General features: G+C 44.3%; 1 protein-coding gene across 3 annotated transcripts in view; it reads right to left on the bottom strand.

The window, feature by feature from the left end:
* Positions 1–2,954: 2,954 nt before the first annotated feature.
* The window catches only part of LOC142251085 (cytochrome P450 2C28-like), a 32,648-nt gene continuing 10,158 nt past the window's right edge, over positions 2,955–25,444 (bottom strand). For 2 of the 3 annotated variants that reach the window (XM_075323596.1, XM_075323595.1), the window contains exons 2-9: positions 22,821–22,983; positions 18,430–18,579; positions 16,986–17,146; positions 16,354–16,530; positions 16,120–16,261; positions 14,562–14,749; positions 12,400–12,541; positions 2,955–3,185 (exon numbers count right to left, since the gene is read on the bottom strand). In XM_075323596.1, the coding sequence (XP_075179711.1) occupies positions 3,004–3,185; positions 12,400–12,541; positions 14,562–14,749; positions 16,120–16,261; positions 16,354–16,530; positions 16,986–17,146; positions 18,430–18,579; positions 22,821–22,983 (1,305 nt within the window). In that variant the 3' untranslated portion in view covers positions 2,955–3,003. Of the gene's footprint in view, positions 3,186–10,547; positions 10,715–12,399; positions 12,542–14,561; positions 14,750–16,119; positions 16,262–16,353; positions 16,531–16,985; positions 17,147–18,429; positions 18,580–22,820; positions 22,984–25,444 lie in introns of all 3 variants that reach the window. The other variant, XR_012725284.1, reaches the window with a different exon arrangement.

The following is a 25,444-nucleotide window of genomic DNA, read 5'->3' as shown; positions in this document are numbered from 1 at the left end:
TGTTGAATGCATTGTTGGGGAAGCTTTTTTTTCCCAACAGACTGTGAGGGGACAAGTTTAGTACATATATATATATATATATATATATATATATATATATATATATATATATATATATATATATATATATATATATATATATAAAACATATAGATATATAAAACATATAGATATATAAAACATATAGATATATAAAACATATAGATATATAAAACATATAGATATATAAAACATATAGATATATAAAACATATAGATATATAAAACATATAGATATATAAAACATATAGATATATAAAATATATATATATATATATATATATATATATATATATATATATATATATATATATATATATATATATATATTTATATATATAAAACAAACATATATACATATATATATATATATATATATATATATATATATGTGTATATATAAAACATATAGATATATATATATAAAACATATATATATATATATATATATATATATATATATATATACAGATATATATATATATATGTATATATATATAAAACATATAGATATATATATTAAATATATATATATATTATATATACACACTAAATATATGTAAGACTAGACACAAATTTAGTTTATACACAGGCTTAAAGAGTAGTTATCAAAACATGATCCTTAATAAGGCTGTGCCCCTTAGGAGAAGAACAAAGTATGCAAAGGAATTGTAGAATGTAAGAACGCACTCTTCCATTTGTATCAATTTGCAACTGATACTTTGTTCATTGTAATTTATACTTGTGTTTTATATGTAGCTTTCACGATCACTGGGGTTCTGCCATGTACAAGGGAAATCCCCGGTGAGCGCTGCAACACAAAGAGTACATAGGGAACACAATCCAATGGTGGGCTCTGTTGCTGAGGAGAGGAGATGGGGACACCTCCTGCACTCAGCTGAGGCTCTTCCCTGCACTCCCTAATGTCCCTATACGGCTCCTTCCCCTCGTTGCCAATCATGCGCCTAGGCCTGGACTTGCCCTGAACTCACCCTGGCTAGTGAGAAGTCTGGCAAGAGCAGTAGTCTCCTCACTACAATAATATAACGCAAGGCCAGGGAAACAGACAGGGTGAAAATAGACACAATAAGGAAAACACTCAAAGCTCTCATAATGCAGCTAAGAACCACAGCTGCAATTGTCACAACATCTTAGTTTCTTCCAGAGACAGTCTCCTTCCAAAGTGGACAGCTTATAAATGAAGATTCTTTCAGTGCCATCAGATGGTGAGACATCTGACCTTGTATAGACAAGGCCAGTGATCACAAGAATCTGTATCTGAGATCAAGGCTACAAAGGATAGCCAAACAGGAAAGAGTCCCCTAGTGCACCAAAAGAAAGCAGTTACATTTAAACACAAGCTGCAGTCCTACACATATTAAGGCGTTGGGACCTTCTGGTCACCATAAAATAATAATTGTCCTTAAAAATGAAGAATTATGGGAATTTATCAAAGCCTTTGCTCCTTTTTTATTTCATAGAAAAGTTGTAAAATATGGCGTACACCATATTTGTGCTATAATTTGCAATTTTTAACACTTGCATTTGTCTTCACTTTTTTAATGTCACTTTTGTAAATTTTAGTTTCTGGTATACTCTAGGTACACAATGTATTTTATATTCATTTATATTCTTTTTGTGGTCAAGCATGATATTATAAATTATGCTTGACCACAAAATCTATGTTATATATATTATATATATTATATATAGCTTTTATTAAATCTTTTTGTGGAACATTGACGTGAAAAAGTTTGTGTGTTACATACCGTATTATGTTAATTTAATTGTTTGTTTCTCTGAATCCCATAATACCAAAATTATAACCTCTTTCATAAAGGCTTGTCTCTTGCAAGAGGAGTTACAGTTTTCTATTATACCATTTCCGGGTACCTTCAAATTCTTGATTAATTTTTTTTTCCAAGTTTTGAAAAGTGACCGAAAAATAGCAATTTTTGCATTTTAATTTCAGAGTACACAGTTGTGTTGATACCAACAAAGATTTATTGAGCTTGTTGAAACAGAAATTGAGTAGGTTCCAAAATTATATTTCTGGAAACCTTCACAGCCTGTGGATTTTGATTTAGATGTATAAGATATCTTCCTTAGGTTTCAGTGGTGGCCGGTCAGAGAAACAAAATACTGTCACAGGACAAAACAGGCGCTACCAGGCTGATCCTCAGACTCAAAACCATGCACTGTCCCTTCTCAGAGGTGGGCTCGATGGTAGCCAGGTCTGAGCCTCCAGCTTGACCCTGACTCCTGTCCGAGCCCTGATCTTACTCCCCCTCTCCCCAACCCTCAGAGCAGGCTTGAAACCCAGTAACAAAACCCCACAGAAACAACACGGACAAGGGAGAACGTAAACTCGTACACACTGCACTCAAACACAAAGGAGAGACGATATGTGTACAGGGAAATAAAGAAAATGGAAGCAAGTAAATGCATAACAGGGAGACTTCCACACCTCGCATAATAGCAACTATAGTTCACCATGAACTGGTTCACCACTAAGACCGGGATTGCTGGAGCTAAGCTGAAGCTATCTTCGGCGATCTCCTAACACACTCCCAGCCTTAGGAGAAGACAAGCTGTGGATGGTAATCAGCAACCCAGTTCTCAGAAGATTTGCACAATGCTTTCTGTTGGTTGTCCCAATGATAAATCAATTTGCGTAATTGTATGATTTTCTTTGTTCCATAGTTACAGAATTAGTGGTGAGTTATGAAATAGCAGAAGCGAATGAACCTAGAGCTCATAAGAATTGGAATACAATTTTCTTTTTTCCAAGAAGAGAGATTTTACAATATTTAGGAACAAAAATCGGGCAAAAGATATCAATTGCCGAAAACCACTCTTGGAGCATCATTCATACATACAATTAATGTCCAAAACTTACACAACACCCACTGAAATACAATTATAAAAAAGCTTTATTATTATTGATGCAGTTGAAAAGTTACTGTCATCGAGGTTCTACATAGAGCTGATAAGTTCTGGCCACTACTCCATTTTTTCCAGGTTCTGGGGTGATTTCAAGATCTTCTGGAGCTTTGTTGGACTTCAGGCTGAACTTCTGTAATATGGTGGTCAACATGAGGAAGATCTCCATGCGGGCCAGGCCTTCTCCTAGGCAGCTCCTCTTTCCTAGGAAAATGAATAATGTTATTTTAAAGAGAAGATTGCAGGTAACATAAGTTAAAAGAAGTGGTTATGCAATAAGGTGGGATAACCCCAATAAATGGGTTTTCCAAAACAACCAAAATTTTAGCAAAAGGGAATTGTAGTATGGCCTACTAAGCATTCATAAGATTTATTTGCATGGCTGCCGACCACTTTGAGTTCCATCTACCCTAATAGGGCATATGGAAAGGGCTTGCCTTAGCGAGATAACCCCTCAAAAACTACATTACTTTATGGTCTACTTGGTACTCCACAGGCCATCTCCAATCTGCTGTGCTGGTCATGGTTGCCATCTTTCTCTTCTTTAAAGTGAAGGTGATGCACTATTAATGTGTATTCATATGTAATTTTTCCATTAGGCCCTTGTCTTTCCCCAGCCTTTGCCTAAATCCAGGTAAATGAACAAGGGGGTATAATTAATATATATATATATATCTATATATATCTATATATATATATATATATAGATATATATATATATATATACGCTACCTAGACTAAGGGGTACTTTGCATGCTGCGACATCGCTATCCGATGCTTGCGATGCCGAGCGCGATAGTCCCCGCCCCCGTCGCAGTTGCGAAATCTTGTGATAGCTGCCGTAGTGAACATTATCGCTACGGCAGCTTCACACGCACTTATCTGCCCTGTGACGTCGCTCTGGCCAGCGACCCGCCTCCTTCCTAAGGGGACGGGTCGTGCAGCGTCACAGTGACGTCACTTGGAAGGTGGCCAATAGAAGCGGAGGGGCGGAGATGAGCGGAACGTAAACATTCCGCCCACCTCCTTCCCTCTGCATAGCCAGTGGAGGCAGGTAAGGAGATGTTCCTCGCTCCTGCGGCTTCACACACAGCGATGTGATATCGTATGTCATATCGGTGCGTCATTATGAAAATGACCGACACTACAAAGATCGCCGATTTACAACGCTTTTGCGATCGTTTATCGGCACATCTAGGCTTTACACATTGCGGCGTCGTTACCGGCGCCGGATGTGTGTCACTTTCGATTTGACCCCGACGATATCGCAGTAGCGATGTCGCAACGTGCAAAGTACCCCTAAGAGAAGTCCTGAACACCATTACAAATGACTTGTGAGTGACTTATATTTGGGTAAAATACTCCTCTAAATGAGTTTTCTATTGAAAAAGAATGATAGCAAATCACAAGGACTTAAGGGGGCTTTACACGCTGCGACATCGCTAATGCGGAGTCGTTGGGGTCACGGAATTTGTGACGCACATCCGGCCGCATTAGCGATGTTGCTGCGTGTGACACCGATGAGCGATTTTGCATCGTTGCAAAAACGTGCAAAATCGCTCATCGGTGACATGGGGGTCCATTCTCGATTATCGTTACTGCAGCAGTAACGATGTAGTTTGTCGCTCCTGCGGCAGCGCACATCGCTCCGTGTGACGCCGCAGGAACGAGGAACCTCACCTTACCTGCCTCCCGGCCCCTATGAGGAAGGAAGGAGGTGGGCGGGATGTTACGTCCCGCTCAACTCCGCCCCTCCGCTGCTATTGGGCGGCCGCTCAGTGACGTCGCTGTGATGCCGCACGGACCGCCCCCTTAGAAAGGAGGCGGTTTGCCGGTCACAGCGACGTCGCCGGGCAGGTAAGTATGTGTGACGGGTCTGGGCAATGTTGTGCGGCACGGGCAGCGATTTGCCCGTGTCGCGCAACAGATGGGGGCGGGTACCCACACTAGCGATATCGGGACCGATATCGCAGTGTGTAAAGTAGCCTTAAGTCATCAGACCTCCATCAATACTGGGATTTAAGGGAACACAACAGTTATGTAGTTTTGCATCCCTTTTAAAGGGCTTCTATGGAAGTAAAAAAAAAAAGCAACTGCCACTGATGGAAACTTAGAATGTTAATAGAACAGGTTAGGTATATATGTACATGTGTAATAGTGACCTGGAGAAAGTTTATGGTACATGGTATAGCTTATATCCAGCAGCTGCTCAATATTCAAAAAGACCTAAACACACATGGTACCTCCAATATTAGGTTAGATAGATAGATAGATAGATAGATAGATAGACTTTTCGTCTGCACCAATTCAAGTATGTCAATTCATGCACTCTACTTTCCCATGAACTGATTTCCACTCCACTTTGCTCTGCTGTGTGTGCTAATACCTGGTATGTCAATTCATGCACTCTACTTTTGCACTATATCTGACCTGTTCTTTCTTTGTTTCAATATCTTCGTGACATCCTCCAGCATCTCACTGTGATCTTCCCCCCCCCCTGTTTTGCACCCCCCTTTTATGACCTTTGTTTATTTTGCCTATGTTAAGCTGCATCTTTTTTTTTGATTGAGTGATCAAGGGGTTAGTCTTGCAACCCACTCCTTCACAGCTGAGTGCACTTGTATGTGTATATAGTGGGGCAACTAAAAGTCTGCACAAGACTTTTCGTCTGCACCAATCCAAGTCTGCACCATATAAGTATGATGCATTGAATTAGGCCAGAATTGGGCCGGAAGTGACCGGAAGGTAACAGCATACATAGGCAATGTAAACAATGTTTGTGTTTCTATTCACCTTCACCCCTATAATACTTCACTTTCTACTGCCCCCTCTGATCCCTAAAGCCAGTAATGAACTATTCATCTCTCCCTCCATCCTCCCCACCCATCTCACCTTCCCCTCACATATTTTCCTCCACATTTCACCCAGTGTCTCCAGACACACACGTCCACCTCATGGCCTCTCCTGCTCCCACTTACTAACACTCTCACTGCTTCTCCTCACTGCTGGGGATATTGCTCCAAATCCAGGTCCTCCTCACCCCATCCCTATTGTCACTTCAAACCCTCTTCAACAACCTAACACAAAATTCCGCAACCGCGCAAACCTCATATCCATTCACTCAGCCCCGGCTCCCCCAGTCCCACTAACAGGAGCTCTATGGAACGCTCGCTCTGTCTGCAACAAACTATCCTACATTCATGATCTGTTCATCACTAATAAACTCTCCTTCCTCGCCATCACAGAAACCTGGCTCACCCCCTCTGACACAGCCTCTCCTGCTGCACTTTCTTATGGTGGTCTCCAACTGTCTCACACCCCCCGCCCCACTAACAAGCATGCTGGAGGAGTTGGTTTGCTCCTGTCCGACCAATGCTCCTTTACACCTTTTCCACTGCCACCCTCTGTTATTACCCCCTCTTTTGAGGTGCACTCCGTACACATCTACGCCCCCTCCAACCTTCAACTGGCTGTCATTTACCGGCCCCCAGGGCCAGCCACTGCCTTTTTTTTTCTTTTTCACCACCTGGCTACTACACTTCCTTTCCACCGACATCCCCACCATCATCATGGGTGATTTCAACATCCCCATTGACACTTCCCACTCATCTGTCTCCAAACTTCTAACACTCGCTTCCTCCTTCGGCCTCACCCAATGGTCTTCTGCAGCTACTCACAAAGATGGCCACACGCTGGACCTCATCTTCACTCGCCTCTGTTCCCTATCTAACCTCTGTAACTTGCCCCTCCCCCTGTCTGACCACAACCTACTCACATTCTCTTCCCTCTCTTCTCCAAGTATGCAACCCCCCCTCTACAAATTTTCACACCCTCGCAGAAATATCAAACACATTGATTTACACGCCCTTTCTCAGTCCCTTCTCCCCCTCACAGACATTGCATTTCTACATGATGCAGATGCCGCTGCAACTTTATACAACACTACAATCTCTGCAGCTCTCGAATCAGCTGCCCCCCTCACACACACCAAAACCCGCACAATCAACAGGCAACCCTGGCACACAAGGCAGACTAAAGAACTAAGACGGGCTTCCAGAATTGCTGAGCGCAGATGGAAGAGGTCTCATTCCACTGAGCACTTCATTGCATATAAAGAGTCCCTCACCACTTTCAAGTCCACACTCACTGCTGCAAAACAAACCTACTTCTCATCCCTCATATCTTCTTTCTCTCACAACCCTAAACAGCTATTCAACACTTTCAATTCTCTCCTCCGTCCTCCGGCACCACCTCCCTCTCCTCTCCTCTCAGCTGAAGACTTTGCCTCTTTCTTGAAGCAGAAGATTGACAACATCAGAGCAAGCTTTGGCCCACAATCCCCACAGCCCCTCATCATAGCTACTCATCCCTCTTCCTCCAAATCCAGCTTCTCCACCATGACAGAAAACAATCTCTCCACTCTACTCTCAAGATCACATCTAACCACCTGTGCACTGGACCCGCTCCCATCGCACCTCATCCCCAACATCACCGCAGTCCTCATCCTAGCCCTAACCCATCTCTTCAACCTATCACTAGCAAGTGGTGTATTCCCTTCATGCTTTAAACATGCCTCCATTATACCCATCATCAAAAAGCCCTCCCTTGACCCATCCTCTGTGTCAAACTATCGCCCCATATCCCTTCTCCCCTACGCCTCAAAACTACTGGAACAGCATGTCCATCTTGAATTGTCCTCATACCTCTCCTCCTGCTCCCTCTTTGACCGGCTTCAATCTGGCTTCCGACCACATCATTCTACCGAAACTGCCCTAACCAAAGTCACCAATGATCTACTAACTGCCAAAGCCAAGCGACACTACTCTATCCTCCTCCTCCTGGACCTGTCCTCTGCCTTCGACACAGTAGACCATTCCCTCCTACTACAGATTCTCTCATCTCTGGGCATCACAGACTTAGCCCTATCTTGGATCTCCTCATACCTAACCGACCGAACTTTCAGCGTCTCCCATTCTCACACCACTTCCTCATCTCGCCCCCTATCTGTCGGTGTTCCCCAAGGCTCAGTTCTTGGACCCCTGCTGTTCTCCATCTACACCTTCGGCCTGGGACAGCTCATAGAGTCCCATGGCTTCCAGTATCATCTTTATGCCGATGACACACAGATCTACCTCTCTGGACCTGACATTACCTCTCTACTAACCAAAATACCACAATGTCTCTCTGCTATTTCATCCTTTTTCTCTGCACGATTCCTAAAACTTAACATGGACAAAACAGAGTTTATTGTCTTTCCTCCTCCTCACTCACCTCCTCCAACAAGCCTTTCCATCAAACTCGATGGTTGCTCACTCACCCCAGTCTCACAAGCTCGTCGCCTTGGAGTGACCCTCGACTCTGCTCTATCCTTCAAGCCACACATCCAAGCCCTCTTCAACTCATGCCGATTACAACTCAAAAATATCTCCCGGATCCGTGCTTTCCTTAACCAAGAATCTGCAAAAACATTAGTGCATGCCCTCATCATCTCCCGCCTCGACTACTGCAACCTCCTGCTCTCTGGCCTCCCCTCCAACACTCTTGCACCCCTCCAATCTATCCTAAATTCTGCAGCCCGCTTAATCCACCTCTCCCCTCGCTACTCCCCAGCCTCGCCACTCTGCCAATCCCTTCACTGGCTTCCCATCGCCCAACGACTCTAGTTCAAAACATTAACCATGACATACAAAGCCATGCACAACCTGTCTCCTCCCTACATCTGTGACCTAGTCTCCCGGTACCTACCTGCACGCAACCTCAGATCCTTCTCTACTCCTCTCTTATCTCCTCTTCCCACAATCGTGTACAAGATTTCTCCCGCGCATCCCCCATACTCTGGAACGCTCTACCTCAGCACATCAGACTCTCCACTACCATGGAAAGCTTCAAGAGGAACCTCAAGACCCACCTCTTCCAACAAGCCTACAACCTACAATAGCCCTCAGTCCAGTAGACCACTGCACAACCAGCTCTGTCCTCACCTATTGTACCATCACCCATTGCCTGTAGACTGTGAGCCCTCGCGGGCAGGGTCCTCTCTCCTCCTATACCAGTCTGTCTTGTACTGTTAATGATTGTTGTACGTATACCCTCTTTCACTTGTAAAGCGCCATGGAATAAATGGCGCTATAATAATAAATAATAATAATAATAATAATAATAATAGGGTGGACAGCAGTGGGAGAAGCCTTCTCTTCTCCCCGCACTCCTGGTATCTCTAACAATTGATCAGATAGACACCAGTGTGAGCAGCCTCTTCTTACCTCAGCAGGAAGGGATAAGCTATGCTCAGCTGCTATAGTCCTGGTGCTCGGGAGAAAAAATAGTCAATAGAGAAAGTAGCCCCGGCACAGTACAAGAAAAATAGCAACAGTCAAGGTATGGTATGCTTGAACAGATTTTATTTTTCACCAATCAAACGGTACTGCCCGACGTTTCGACTCGTGCAAGAGCCTTCACCGGGGACAGAAAAGTACCGTAGTTATAGGATATAGGAAAAAATCTTATAGGTACATCAAGGCCTATAGATGGGAGTGAAGTTTAAGAGTAGGCATGAAGAATACTTGATGGGAAGATATCGTTGCTACATATGAAGTAGTCAAGGAGAGCGCCAGTAAAGTGGTATCATGCAGTGTGAACAGGGCTCACATAGAAGAAATGGGGTAGAGAATGAAAGCAATAGGACACTAGAGTATATGTAGTATAATAACTGATCAGGCGTAGTGTGGTGGATGAGACACCAAGGTGAGGTCAGTTACACTATTAGTAATGGGATAATGGTGAAAGCACCAAGGAAATACCTATCGCGGCATAGTGAAGGGTGAGTATGTGGAGGGCTCCCTTTCATTCTCTACCCCATTTCTTCTATGTGAGCCCTGTTCACACTGCATGATAGCACTTTACTGGCGCTCTCCTTGACTACTTCATATGTAGCAACGATATCTTCCCATCAAGTATTCTTCATGCCTACTCTTAAACTTCACTCCCATCTATAGGCCTTGATGTACCTATAAGATTTTTTCCTATATTCTATAACTACGGTACTTTTCTGTCCCTGGTGAAGGCTCTTGCACGAGCCAAAACGTCGGGCAGTACAGTTTGATTGGTGAAAAATAAAATCTGTTCAAGCATACCATACCTGGACTGTCCCTATTTTTCTTGTACTGTGTGCCGGGGCTACTTTCTCTATCTTCGTACCTCAGCACCCCTGATAGCTCCAGTATTAGATTAGAAAGACAGAGTGGACAGAAGTGAGTGTCCTCTTTTTACCACAGCACTCCTTGTATATACTGTGTTAGATTAAAGAGAAAGGTAGGATAGCAGTGTGAGCAGCTTCCTCTTACCCCAGCACTTCTGCTATCTCCAGTATTAGATCAGATACATGGGGTGGACAGCAGTGTAAGCAACATCTTATTTCCTCAGGGCTGCTTGGTATCTCCAGTATTACATCAGATAGTCAGGGTGGACAGTAGTGTGAGCAGCCTCTTCTTAACTCAGCACTCCTGGTATCTTGCGTATTAGATCAGATAGACAGGGTGGACAGAAGAGTGATTGTCCTCCTCTTACCTTAGCACTCTTGGTATCTTCTGTGTTAGGTCAGATAGGTGTGGTGGACAGCAGTGTGAGCAGCCTTTTCTTAACTCAGCAGTGCAGGTGTCACCAGTATTAGGTCAGATAGACAGAATGGACAGCAGTGGGAGCAGTCAGTTCTTACCGCAGCACCTTCTCTAGTACTAAATCATACAAACAGGATGGACAGAAGTGTGAGCAGGCTTTTCTTACGTCAGGCCTACTGGTATTTCCAGTATTAAATATGATCCACTGGGTGGACAGCAGTATGAGTAGTAGTAGTAGTAGTCTCTTCTTAACTAAAGGCCGCTTTACACGCTGCGATATCGGTACCAATATTGATAGCGTGGGTACCCGCCCCCATCGGTTGTGCGTCATGGGCAAATCGCTGTTCGTGGCGCACAACATCGCCCAGACCCATCACACGTACTTACCTACCTAGCGACGTCCCAGTGACCGGCGAACCGCCTCCTTTCTAAGGGGGCGGTCCGTGTGGCGTCACAGCGACGTCACTAAGTGGCCGCCCAATAGAAGCGGAGGGGCGGAGATGAGTGGGACGAACATCCCGCCCACCTCCTTCCTTTCGCATTGCAGGCGGGATGCAGGTAAGGAGAGGTTCCTTGTTCCTGCTGTGTCACACGGAGCGATGTGTGCTGCCGCAGGAGTGACGAACTACATCGTTACTGCAGCAGCAACGATATTCGAGAAGGGACCCCCATGTCACCGATGAGCGATTTTGCATGTTTTTGCGACGATGCAAAATCGCTCATTGGTGTCACACGAAACAACATCGCTAAAGCGGCCAGATGTGCGTCACAAATTCCGTGACCCCAACGAGATCGCTTTAGCGATGTCGTAGCGTGTAAAGTGGCCTTTAGAACTACTCCTGCCTCCAGTATTAAATCATATAGATGTAGCGGACAGCAATGGCAGTGTGAGCAGCCTCTTCTTATCTCTGCACCCCTGGTATCTACCATATTAGATTAGATAGAACAGGTGGACAGCAGTGTGAGCAGCCTCTTCCCACCTCTGCACTCTTGGTAACTTTTGTATTGTTTCCGAATATCCACTTGGAGCACATCTTCCTACTCATGAACGGCGAGGATGGAGCTTCTTACTGCTACTCACCAACACGTTTCCCATTAAAATTCTGGGATGGGTTTCTGTCATTGTAATAAGGCGACGGCCATTTTAATGTCTTATAGTAATTACTTCCTACAAAACGAGTGGGATTTGCTAATTCAAGGCTTTTAGAAATATATTTTTAATGACATTTCTTATTGTTCTTACTTTTTAATTTTGATGAACCCATTTAACTTACTCCCAGCTCGGAACAGCACAGTGGCTCAGTGGTTAGCACTGTACGGTGGCTCAGTGGTTAGCACTGCAGTCAAGCAGCGCTGGGATCCTGGGTTCAAATCCCACCAAGAACATCTGCAAGGAGTTTGTATGTTCTCCCCGTGTTTGTGTGGGTTTCCTCCGAGTTCTCCGGTTTCCTCCCACACTCCAAAGACATACAGATAGGGAATGTAAATTGTGAGCCCCAATGGGGACAGTGATGATAATGTAAGTAAAGCGCTGTGGAATTAATGGTGCTATATAGGTGAATAATTATTATTATTTAAGTGAAAGTCTCCTTAGGTCACAGGCTCGGTAAGTATCCCAAATGTTGGGATTACGGGATGACATATTGCTTTTATCCTAGCAATACACCATCACTGTATAACGTGCAAAACCACCTTTAAGTACAGAAAATAAATGCAATTGAACACCTACATACAGTAGATGCTACAGTTTTTTCCAATATGGATGACATCCCTTTTATACGTTGCTATAAAGTTATTATTACCTATAGAAAATGGCAGGAAGGCGTCATTGCTCTTGAAAGACCCTGTTTCATCCAGAAAGTGGTTTGGGTCAAATTGCTCCGGGCTCTTGAAATACTTAGGATCTTTTAATACAGAAGTCAGCAACGGAGAAACGATTGTATCCTAGTAGCAAAATGGATAATAATATAATCACTGTCTACAATATAGGACATATAAGGTGTCGATTCGTATTGAATTGATGATGCCCTACAACTTTGTAATTCACTATTTTTCTCTATCTCGTTCCGTTTTCGAAATAAAAATGCTAACTCCGTTGTTTTCCACCAGGTGGCGATATAGGTGGTTTCATTGCGTAGCGCATGGCTACTTTACTATACCTAGACACCACTTCTATGCCTATAGCTGCCGCCGTTCTCAAGTTAATGGCGGTGGACAGGATATGGGTGGACACACTGTATGTAATCACTTGCCAATATAACTTTTACATTTTTTTAGTGTGACTTATAGTTTGGATTATATCAAGCTTTTACTTAAAATTCCGCACAGCTTTACCTTTTCTTTTTGGATATTTCTATATTTTATAAACTTTTATGAAAATGTCACTTAATCCATTAGCAATGTCTGGAATTTCTTATACCAATTTCTTTGAAAATAGTTGGGTTTCTGCCATGTTTGTCATATTCTGTATAAAGGTAACTATTTGCGGACCACCCATAGACTCTAAATGTTTGGGTGGTCCAAGTTCTAATCAGTATTGATATTGTAAAATGATTTTTGCCATTGAGGTGACTGTCCAAAACAGCCCAGCTCCCCATACAGAAGGCAGGGACAGTTTGTAATAGTCTCTGCCTTTCTGATCGTTATACTCAAGCGCTGTGCACACAACTTATGGGAAGCAATGACAACGCTTCATCCTCCTCACCAAGTGTCATGGAATTGCTGGGTCTAGGGACGTAGCAGGAGATGCTGGCTCCTTGATGACCCAGTCAGTTATGCTATGTAGCTAGGAGGCTGCATTTCCACTGTAACTGGGGATAACATATCAGCCCCAGTAACTGGAGAAATCAGATTTAAATAAAAATAATATATTGCAATGTTAAAATGATTTTGAGGTCTTTTATGACCTTATCAAAGGCACTATTTCTGACATAAGTGAAGAATAAATTAGGGTATTTTTCATTTTATAAGACGCACCAGATTATAAGATGCACCCCTAATTTAGAGATAAAAAAGGTAATAAAAAGGGGTCAGTCTTATACTCCGGTGGTGTCTTACCGGAGGGGGGCCAGCAGTGGTGGTGGAGTGGGTTCACAGGAGGCAGGGGCAGTGCTGGAGTAGGGCGATGCTGCAGGCACTGTGTTGGGGGCTGTGCTGGCAGCGGTGGGGGCTGTGCTGGCTGTATGGAGCAGGGCGGTGCGACGGTTCTCCCATATGTTCTGTCAGTGGTGAGGGCTTCAAAGAAATGGCACCCGGAGTTGGCGCGTGTGCAGATTGAGTTCTTGGCTCAATGACAAACCGATATCTCTTCTGCGCATGCTCCACCTCCGGGAGCTATTTTCCTTAAGTCTACTGCTTGGAGTTTAATGGGCCGGAGGCTGCGCATGCACAGGTGAGACCTTGAGCCAAGAGCTCCATCTGTGCATGCAACCGACTCCGGTTGCTATTATTTGAAGCCAGAGCATCTGGGACTCCCACTGTATCACCCTGCTCCACACAGCCAGACAGCCACCCACACAGCCAGACAGCCACCCGCACAGCCAGACAGCCACCCGCACAGCCAGACAGCCACCCGCACAGTCAGCCGCCCGCACAACCAGCCCACAACGCAGCCAGCACAGCGCCCAATCTTCACCTCCCGGTAAGCTACATTAGGATTTTAAGACGCACCCCTCATTTCCCTCCCAAATTTTCGGAAGGAAAAGTGCTTCTTATAATCTGAAAAATACAGTAATGAAATCAAAAGGTGGTACAAAAATTAATTAAAAAAACAGCTGCCAATCCAAATCATTGTTACACGCCTCGGCCCTTTAAAAAACAAAAAAACAATATATGGAAAAATAATTCTTCCAGTAAGGGAACAAATTTAAAAATGTATGTTAGTGGTCCTATGTAGTCATAATTAAAAATGAAAAGATACATATAATGGCCATTTCGGAACTGGTTAATATCTCAGTCTTCTGACCTTTGGGATGTTGTATCCTCTGAATACGATGTTCTTCGAGGTGGCATGTGGAAGGGCCAAAGGTGTGATATTGGCAAATCTCTGGATCTCATGAATGACGGCCTCGGTATACGGCATCTTGGCTCGATCCTCTGCTGAAGGGCATCGACTCAGCCCAACGACACCATCAATCTCCTCCTGGATCTTCTCTGTGCCGGTACAGACATTGTTTCAGAATCGTTCACTTCAGATGTAATGTTACATTACCACATTACAACAAACCACCCCGTAATTTCGTTTTGTTTTTTTGTCTTTCGTTGTGCAATTCTAGTCTTTTAAAATTTTCTAATTTTTTTTTTTTATTATTATTATTATTATTATTATTATTATTATTATTATTATTATGAAGATTTATTTTTTTTTGTGTTGCCATTTTTTTATACCCATGACTATTGTTTATACATCAATTTATTCAGCTGTGTGAGGGGTTGCCTTTTCCGTGCCAAGGTAACTTTTTTTTTTATTGACACTATTTTTGTGTACATAAAACATTTTTAATTGTTTTTTTTATTACATTTTGAGGTAGTGACCAAAAATAGCAATTTTTGATCTTCACTTTTTTCTTCGTTTTTTGTTGTTTTAACGTTTTGTTTAACCTTTTATCTTTTGCTAAATTTAAACTTTTAAAGACACAATATCACATATTTTTTGGGGGAAGGGGAGTGTTGTAACTTTTTGGTTTTTATTGTAGATATTTTAAAACAATTTTTTTTTTTAATTTCAGGGTTTTTTTCTATATCCCTTAGGAAACAGGAACCTTGAATCACTCGATTGCTTGTGCTATATATTAGAATACTGCAATACTGCAGAATCAAATTAAATTGATGAATGCACTTTCAACTTTATGAGTTCATAAAAGGAAAGGTTTTTGTGCCTCACTGTGTTCAGTAGATTTATGATTTCATAGATCAATCAACGTTGCCACCATGGGAGCCTTCAGCAGGCGCCGAGCGTCCCTTGTTAGCCCTGGCTGTAATGGCATTGGGCACTGCCGGTACAGCTATTTAAATGCCACTGTCCATGACTGACAGATGCATATTAATGATTGTGTTGCAGCAACCTCCAGTTCCCAATGTAACCGGCAGATGCCAGCTGTGTAAAACTGCCGCCATATGCTTGGTATGATGCGGGCTCAGGAACTGAGCCCACATCAGGCACGTCCTGTGCAAATATGATATTAATTTATGATATTTGCTTGGAAAAGGTCTAAAAAAGTTATCTAATTCATTCTACCCCTGTCCATACGCCCTACTAGGAGACCTAATGTATTGTCGCCTGCAGCAGATTTCGTCAGTTGATCACCCGATAGGGAAAACACCTTTAACTCTTGTCCATGGGCCATGTATAATGTTCCTCCAATCAATAGATATAGGAAGTAGGCTGAGCTGTAATATAGACACAGCCTATGGATAAGGGGCGTGCTCTTTCTGAGAATCCAGACCCATTTTTCTACTCCTAGATAACCCCTATGAGTGACACATCCATGTTGGAATCCAATATATCCATCATAATTGCTTACTTGTCACGTCCGTGTGTTTCAGCAGTATGAGAAAGGTGTGCTTCAGAGTGGTGCTCGTGGTTTCTATTCCAGCAAAAAAAAGGTCAATGACCGTCCCAAATAAGTTGTCAAAGTGAAATTGGCTCTCTGGATTGTTCTTCTCCTGTGGAAAGGTACGTAAGATACGGTCTTTATGGATGTACTCTACTTAGATCTCTACAATATCGGATTATGAGTGGGTTTGTACAACTTCACCTCCTCCATCTTTATCAGAAAGCTGTCAATGAAGTCTCGAGAACAGTTTACGTCAATGGTCTTCTTATGGCTTTCTACAGACTCCAGAACAAATGTTTTCAATTTTGCAAGATTCTTAAAGACTTTCTGATGAGGTCCAGGAATGTATGAAAGGGTTTTGGGGAAAACATGAAGAAGCTGTGGGGGGAAACAATGCAGTTTAGTGCCTTGAGACATTCTTTGAGCGTAGAAGAGCCAAGCCACCCCACTGGTCTACATCATATGGATGCCTCATGCCCAAAGTGCGAAGGGCTAAAGAAAGGACAATCATTTGAAGTTCCCATATTGTGGCAGTCAACAAGTTATTACTAGGGATGATCGAATACCTCAAATATTCGGCTTCGCGAATATCGTACGAATAGGTCGCCGATATGTGAATATTCAATGAGCAATGTAATTCTATGGGAAGCCCGAATAGTTCCGAATAGTTGTTTTTCGGGTTTCCCATAGACTTACATTGCGCATCAAATATTCGCGAAAAGTCGAATAGCGACGACCTATTCGGCAAATATTCGCGAAGCCGAATATTTGAGGTATTCGATCATCCCTAGTTAGTACTTCTTATCTTACACACATGAATGATGTATACTCACAATGCCCCATGGAGATGAAAGAGTTAAGAATAGCTCCTTTAGTAAGGAAAGTAAAGTCATGAACTTCTCATCCTGATAATCAAACCGTTCTCCAAATACAATGGAGCAGATGACATTGGAGACGGCCAGACGGATCAGATCAGTAGGGTCAAAAGGGGTATCTGGGGAGACAATGGGATTAAGCATGAGCTTTTAGGTCTAAATGCAATAAAGTTCTTTATCTCTACTGATGACTTTGGATGAGGGAACCCAACTGGTAAAGTTCAGGGTTCAGACCAAACACTGGGCGTCTGGGGCTGAAATCCAAATACAGTCTTTAAAAAAAAAAAGGCTGTGCATCAGGGTGCTCGGTGTCATGGGTGTGTCATGGCTAGCAGACAGTCATGTGGTTTCTGGCCATAGAAGGTCACAGTTTTTGACTGCATAAAATGCTTCCTGACTTTCCATTGTTACTGCTGTCAGTATTCATTGTAATAGCTAGTTTTCCTGTTGGATTTTCATCTCTCCCCTTGTGAACCCAGCAGGAGCTCGCCTTCCACCTAGCTGCTGATCATCAGCATTCTCTTGGTGCTTAAATATCCCTTGCTTCCTTGGACTGGTGCTGGTGATATTTTCAGTTCATTCAAGCCTTGGTTGCAAGCAGGTGGCTTGTACTACTCTGCTGTATCGTTGCTGAAAACTTTGCTGAACTTCTATCTGTGTCATCTGTGAATAAGTAGTTCTTGCTTTTCTCCCGGTGTGTCCTCCTTGTGTCATCTGTAGTGTTTAGTGGGATTGACGAAGAACTCATCTCATCCGTTCCTTATTTAGGGATACCTAGAGTCAGGTATCCAGCTCGGCGCTTAGGTACAGAACCTATCTAGGGTGGTGAGGGACCCCACGGACCAGCAGTAGGTTTGTTCAGGGTTCACCATCTCCCCCTTCCCTAGACACAGGGTTTCCCTTCCCTTAACTTTCACTATTAGCTTGGTAGTTACCTGTACCTAGCGTGACACTCGAATACACTCAGTGCTCGGCCTAATGAGAGTCACTTGTAGTCTCTGAATTGCTCTCACTGGGGGTACAAACAAAATTCTGGGATGCTGTGTGTAACAAATAAATAAATATAAAACCCGCCCTCCCCCAGGAAATGCTCTGTTTATGGTTCGCTGTGTGTAGGCAGAAAACTGCCCAATCATTGACTTCCATTATACCCGTTACTTGAGTTCAGCCCATTAGTTTGGGTCCCCATTGACTTATATGGGCTTCAGGGTCTGGGATCAAGTTTAGAACAAGTCTAAGTCCCTAAACAAACTTTTAACCTGGTCAACCCAAACATCCACGGATCGGCTCATTTCTACTGATAACCAAAGATGTAGCTACTGTAAAATGCAAAGGGATGTTTGAAAACTTAGATATAATTTTAGGTATTATTATACCCAGGGGATTATAGGGGCTCACTCACCTCCAGTTTTCCTGAATTCCTCTCCTAAACATCGGGCTTCTTCTTGAATTTTTTCCTCAATACTTCTTTTCCCCATCCCAAAATTCCTCAATGTGGTGAGGGAGAATCTGCGCATCAATTTCCAGCGTTCCCCGTTGCTCAGGATCACACCTTTTGGGCAATAACAAGTGAATGTATTAAAGTAAGACAAGTGGAAAAAAAACTGTGGACAAAACAAGCAAAAATGGGGTCTTACCCGGGAAAATAATTGGTGATATTGAAGTGAGATGATTACTCACCTTGTGTGGTTCTGTATCAAGCAACCCTGAATAAAGCCTAGAATGAGCCCTGCAGACACCTTGGGCCATAGGGCTGTGAGAAATCCAAAAGGAACCAGAATGGTGATGTGATGGCCTCTGCAAAATGATGAAATAGCCAATACTTAGAAACTGTATGAAGGTGGATTATTCAACACGTTTTGAAGTGTTCCTCATTTCTTCATCAGGAAAATCTATCAAAGCTTGGTGGCTCTGATGATGAAGAAGTGGAGCACTTCGAAACGTGTTGAATAACCCACCTTTATACAGTTTCTATGTATGGCTATTTCATCTTTTTGCAGCGGCCATCAAATCACCATTCTGGTTCCTTTAAAGTAAGACAGGTAAGCTTCATGTTATGTGAAGTGCATAAATGTTGGAAAAATAGATGTGTCTCGCCTTTCCATTTTTTAAATTTGGTTGGCCACTCCAATTTCTCATGAAAAAAAAATCAATACTAAAGGGGGCTTTACACACTACGATATCGCTAATGATTTATCGTCGGGGTCACGTCGTTATTGACACACATCCGGTGCCCGTAGCGACATCGCAGCGTGTGACACGTACGAGCGATCTTAAACGATCTTAAACAGGCAAAAATCGTTGGTGTTGGCGAGGTCGTCCTAAAACCAAATATCGTTGCCTGTTTATTAGCGATGTTGTTCGTCGTTCCTGCGGCAGCACACATCGCTGTGTGTGACACCGCAGGAGCGATGAACATCTCCTTACCTCCGCCCACCGGCAATGAGGAAGAAAGGAGGTGGGCGACATATTCTGTCCCGTTCATCTCCGCCCCTCCTCTGCTATTGGACGGCTGCCGTGTGACGCTGCACGACCCGCCCCCTTAGACAGACAGGAGGCGAATCGGCGTCCAGAGCGACGTCGCTGACCAGATATGTGCGTGTGACGCTGCCGTAGTGATAATGTTCGCTACGGCAGTGATCACACAATATCGCACATACGACAGGGGCGGGTGTTATCATGCTCGACATCGCTAGCCGATGCTAGCGATGTCGCAGCGTGTAAAGCCCGCTCAAGTTGAATGGAGGACATTGTGCAGTGTGTATGGATTGGGCTACAGAACTCGATGGGTGCCGGATTTAAATGCCCATTGCCCACCTACTTGATGCGATCACCAGTTCAGATACAGTGCCTACAAGTAGTATTCAACCCCCTGCAGATTTAGCAGGTTTGATAAGATACAAATAAGTTAGAGCCTGCAAACTTCAAACAAGAGCAGGATTTATTAACAGATGCATAAATCTTACAAACCAACAAGTTATGTTGCTCAGTTAAATTTTGATACATTTTCAACATAAAAGTGTGGGTCAATTATTATTCAACCCCTAGGTTTAATATTTTGTGGAATAACCCTTGTTTGCAATTACAGCTAATAATCGTCTTTTATAAGACCGGATCAGGCCGGCACAGGTCTCTGGAGTTATCTTGGCCCACTCCTCCATGCAGATCTTCTCCAAGTTATCTAGGTTCTTTGGGTGTCTCATGCGGACTTTAATCTTGAGCTCCTTCCACAAGTTTTCAATTGGGTTAAGGTCAGGAGACTGACTAGGCCACTGCAACACCTTGATTTTTTCCCTCTTGAACCAGGCCTTGGTTTTCTTGGCTGTGTGCTTTGGGTCATTGTCTTGTTGGAAGATGAAATGACGACCCATCTTAAGATCCTTGATGGAGGAGCGGAGGTTCTTGGCCAAAATCTCCAGGTAGGCCGTGCTATCCATCTTCCCATGGATGCGGACCAGATGGCCAGGCCCCTTGGCTGAGAAACAGCCCCACAGCATGATGCTGCCACCACCATGCTTGACTGTAGGGATGGTATTCTTGGGGTCGTATGCAGTGCCATCCAGTCTCCAAATGTCACGTGTGTGGTTGGCACCAAAGATCTCGATCTTGGTCTCATCAGACCAGAGAACCTTGAACCAGTCTGTCTCAGAGTCCTCCAAGTGATCATGAGCAAACTGTAGACGAGCCTTGACATGACGCTTTGAAAGTAAAGGTACCTTATGGGCTCGTCTGGAACGGAGACCATTGTGGTGGAGTACGTTACTTATGGAATTGACTGAAACCAATGTCCCCACTGCCATGAGATCTTCCCGGAGCTCCCTCCTTGTTGTCCTTGGGTTAGCCTTGACTCTTCGGACAAGCCTGGCCTTGGCACGGGAGGAAACTTTCAAAGGCTGTCCAGGCCGTGGAAGGCTAACAGTAGTTCCATAAGCCTTCCACTTCCGGATGATGCTCCCAACAGTGGAGACAGGTAGGCCCAACTCCTTGGAAAGGGTTTTGTACCCCTTGCCAGCCTTGTGACCCTCCACGATCTTGTCTCTGATGGCCTTGGAATGCTCCTTTGTCTTTCCCATGTTGACCAAGTATGAGTGCTGTTCACAAGTTTGGGGAGGGTCTTAATTAGTCAGAAAAGCCTGGAATAAGAGATAATTAATCCAAACATGTGAAGCTCATTGTTCTTTGTGCCTGAAATACTTCTTAATACTTTAGGGGAACCAAACAGAATTCTGGTGGTTTGAGGGGTTGAATAATAAATGACCCTCTGAATAAACTTTTCTCAATTTAAAAAAAAAAAAAAAAAAAGAAATAACATTCTTTTTTGCTGCAGTGCATTTCACACTTCCAGGCTGATCTACAGTCCAAATGTCACAATGCCAAGTTGATTCCGAATGTGTAAACCTGCTAAATCTGCAGGGGGTTGAATACTACTTGTAGGCACTGTAGCTTTCCATGGCAGACAGGGGTCTACTGAAAGCCCGGGTCACTGCCATCTTTGTTCTCCTATTAAGGCCAGATTGTGGCCGGGCTTTTAAACAGATCAATAAATTCACTACACTAATGCATATCTTATAATCTTGACGGGTAATTTTACAGCTGTAAAAAGCTCAAAAAAAGCAATGTCAGAATGTGTGTTTCTTTCAACTTTTCAGCATGATTGGATTTTTATATCTTATTTTCCAGTACATGTTATATTATTACAATTAAAGGTTCTATTCAAACCTCTAACCAAAACAAGCCAGTATATGAGTATGATGACAGAATAATACAGAAACGCTTATAAACCTATGACCCTTGGAAGAGAAGAATTAACCCCTTCACCTCCCCTCCTCCCCTTTTTTCCCCTTTTTCCAAGAGCCATAACTTTTTTTTATTTTTACATTAATATAGCCATACGAGGGCTTGTTTTTTTGCAGGACAAGTTGTACTTTTGAATGAACCCATTAGTTTTACCATATAGTGAACTGGAAAATGGGGAAAAAAAAAATCCAAGTTTGGTGAAATTAAAAAAAAAACAATTGCATGATTTTTTTTGGGGGGGGGGGGATCTTTTACTTGTCATTTTCCTATATGGTAAAACAGACCTGACATTATGATTTCCCAGGTCAGTACGAGTTTGTAGGTACCAAACATGTATAGTTTTACTTTTATCTAAGAGGTGAAAAAAAATTCAGAAGTTTGTAAAAAAAGAAAATTGCCCTTTTTGCCGCCATTTTCCGAGTTTCATAACATTCTCATTTTTTGGGATCTGGGGCTCCGTGACTGCGCTGCTGAAGATATGACATAAATGCAAAAACTGAATGAAGGGGGTTTTACTCAACTCAATTTGAAGTGTCACCGCACTTCTTCATCAGAAAACCCCCCGATATAATCTTAGCATTCACAGGAAGTAAGTCATAGCAGCGATAGGGGTCATCATCTGACCCCACACTCTCATGGCAACTCATTGACGCCTGGTGATCTCGTCACGGGGCCGACGATGGAGGTGGGGAACAGCTTGATGCCCACCAGAGCATGTTAGATCGCGCTGTCAGAGTTTGGCGGTGCAATCTAAGGGATTGACAGGTGTGGGTGGATCTCCAATCCACCCGTGCCTGTTAGCCACACATGTCTGCTGATTAGCCTCTAATTTAACAGTTTAGCATGTTATTATGTAGAATTCAATGTATGGCTGATGGGTTGCACTGTAGATAATCTTCATCTTATATCTATGGCATAAACTATATAAAAAGTTTCACTATGTACACACACATTGTTGTTTATGGTTTTATTATTACTAAACATGGTAAAGCTTACCAAAATCTTTAAAAACAAATTGTCCTAAATCTGTGACTGCTCTTGCACTGAAAGCGTCGCTCCGATCGACTAAGGCTTCTTTTACACATTCATAACCAGCGAGGATCACCATTGGGTTATGAGCCATATAGATGGTGAAGACCGGCCCATACTTCTGACTCATCTAGGAAGAAAAAGGCAAAAAAACTTTGATTTAAGACAATTCTAGTGTAAAACAAAGGCCCAAGGACACAAAAGATAGGACTGAGCACCATCCAGTTAGACATAAAAAATGAATCATTTTTATCTGGTGAATTCTTAAACAGGTTTTCCCACAAAGTTCATTTAAAAGTTGATGTTAATCAATAAATCTTGGAATAATAATAATTTCCACAATTGGATGTGTTTAAAAAAAATGTTCCTGTGCTGAGATAATCTTATATACAGTATATGTCCCTGCTGTGTACTGTGTAATGGCCGTGTCTGACTGTACAGGGACATGGTCTGATCATACCACATCTCCTGGGCAGGGGAGGGGGAAATAAAGTATACAGACATTACAGCACGGGATCACAAATTATTCTTTCTATGAGGTAAAACATTTTTTAAAAACAGGCAGGGAAATGTTTTACCTCACAGAAAGAATCAGCTTTGATCTGTGCTGTAATGTATGTATACTCTCTTACCTCCACCCTTGAAGTTGTGGTTTAATCAGACCATGTCCCTGTACGTGTATATAGATATTGTCACGCTCCCCGGGTCCTCTGCTCCGCTTCCCGGCTCACCTGCCACGCTCCCCGCTCTCCAGCCTCCATCGCCCGCGCTTCCCAGGCCTCCTGGTCCCCGCTCCCGGCGCCCGTCGGCTTCCCAGCCCCAGCCCGGCTCTGCTGCTTCCTCCTCTCAGCTTCCTGCCCTGGCTTCTGGCACCGGGCCGCGCGCATGCGCATTAGGGCGCGCGCGCGGTCACTGACCCTTTCTTAAAGGGCCAGTGTCCACTGACAGGAAATGAAGCACACAGGTACGGGGTATAAAGGGGTTCAATGTCCAAGGGGGCGGGGCCTGATCTTCGTGTTTCCCAAGCTAGGAGTCAGGTCTCCTTGTGTTCCTGTGAGATACTTACCTCTCTCTCTTCTAGAGCCGATCCTGCATTGCCATCCGGTCCTGCCGTATCCCGAACCCCGAACGCTGCCTATCTGCCATCCTGACAGTCCGTACCATCTCTGTTCCCTGCGGTGACCCGTCATCTCGCTCCAACGGTTCCGGACCCCGCCTGACATCATCCCGGCTTCCGAACCTGAGCTCCGTCACCCGGACCACCATCAGTGACCCCGTGGTTCCAGGGACTTCTCCATTGTGCTCTTGTGCGCGGACTGTCCTGCTACCTATAGTGCTCCGGCTACCGGACTCCTTTCCCTCATCGGGGAGTTCGGCCCAGTGGATCCACCTCCCGGGTCTGCCCATCCACCTGGCCCTAACAGTAAGATCAGGCCATGGATCCCGCCGAAGCACTAGCGGCCTTGCATGAGGAACTCCAACGCCAGCGTGAAGTCCAGACCCGCATGCTGAACTTTATGACTTCCGTGGACGCCCGCTTGAACACGCTACAAGCATCGGTCACATCTTCAGCACCTCCGGCCTCCACTAGTCAATCCAAGGCTCCCGCTCCCGTGGCAGCCTCCTCGGATGCTTCCAGACTTCGTTTGGCCTCACCACCCCGGTACGCCGGAGATCCCAAGACCTGCAGGGGGTTTATAAACCAATGCTCCCTCCATTTCACGCAGCTGCCGCATTTGTTTGCCTCCGACCAAGCCAAGGTCGCCTTCATAATGTCTCACCTAGAGGGCGAGGCACTGGCGTGGATGAACCCCTTGTGGGAGAAGGAGGACCCTATGACCAAGAACCTCCAGGAGTTCCTGCAGGCTTTTCGCGGAACCTTTGACGAGCCCGGACGCGCCTCCGCGTCTGCTTCATCTCTTCTCCGGTTACGTCAGGGAACTCTGACGGTGGGTCAATACGCCATCCGTTTCCGCACCTTGGCTTCGGAACTCGGGTGGAATAACGAGGCCCTAACCGCCGCCTTCTGGGAAGGACTCTCGGGTCGAATCAAAGATGAGCTGGCTGGTCGTGACGTACCGTCCACCCTGGACGCCCTGATTACCCTAGCGACTCGAGTGGACATTCGCTTTCAGGAGCGGTCCAAAGAGGTGTCCCGTGAGAGACGCCCGGTACGGCATTCCTCTCCTCCGCAGAAGTCCGCCGTACTCCAGTCAACGGCATCTGGTGTCTCCGTCCATGAGCCCATGCAGATCGACCGTGTGCGACAGTCTGAACAACGTCGAGCAGAGCGGCTCGCCAAGGGTCTCTGCTTCTACTGCGGAGAGGGCACACACCTGCTACGCTCCTGTCCAGAGAGGCCGGGAAACTCCAAAGCCTAGGGTCGGTAGGAGAGGCCACCCTAGGTGCTGGGACTCTCTCAGACCCGGTTACATGGACTGTGCAAGTGACAACGGGAGAGACGCGGTTCACGGCTGAGGCGTACCTCGATTCTGGGGCAGCAGGCAATTTCATCCAGCAGGCCACGGTGGACAAGTACCAGGTGCCTGTTACTCCACTCGACAAACCCCTCGTGATTGCCTCTGTGGATG

Source organism: Anomaloglossus baeobatrachus, chromosome 9 (assembly GCF_048569485.1).
Source record: "Anomaloglossus baeobatrachus isolate aAnoBae1 chromosome 9, aAnoBae1.hap1, whole genome shotgun sequence".
Lineage (NCBI taxonomy): Eukaryota > Metazoa > Chordata > Amphibia > Anura > Aromobatidae > Anomaloglossus > Anomaloglossus baeobatrachus.
The sequence above is the reverse complement of the archived record's forward strand: the minus strand, read 5'-3'. Positions and strand labels throughout refer to the sequence as shown.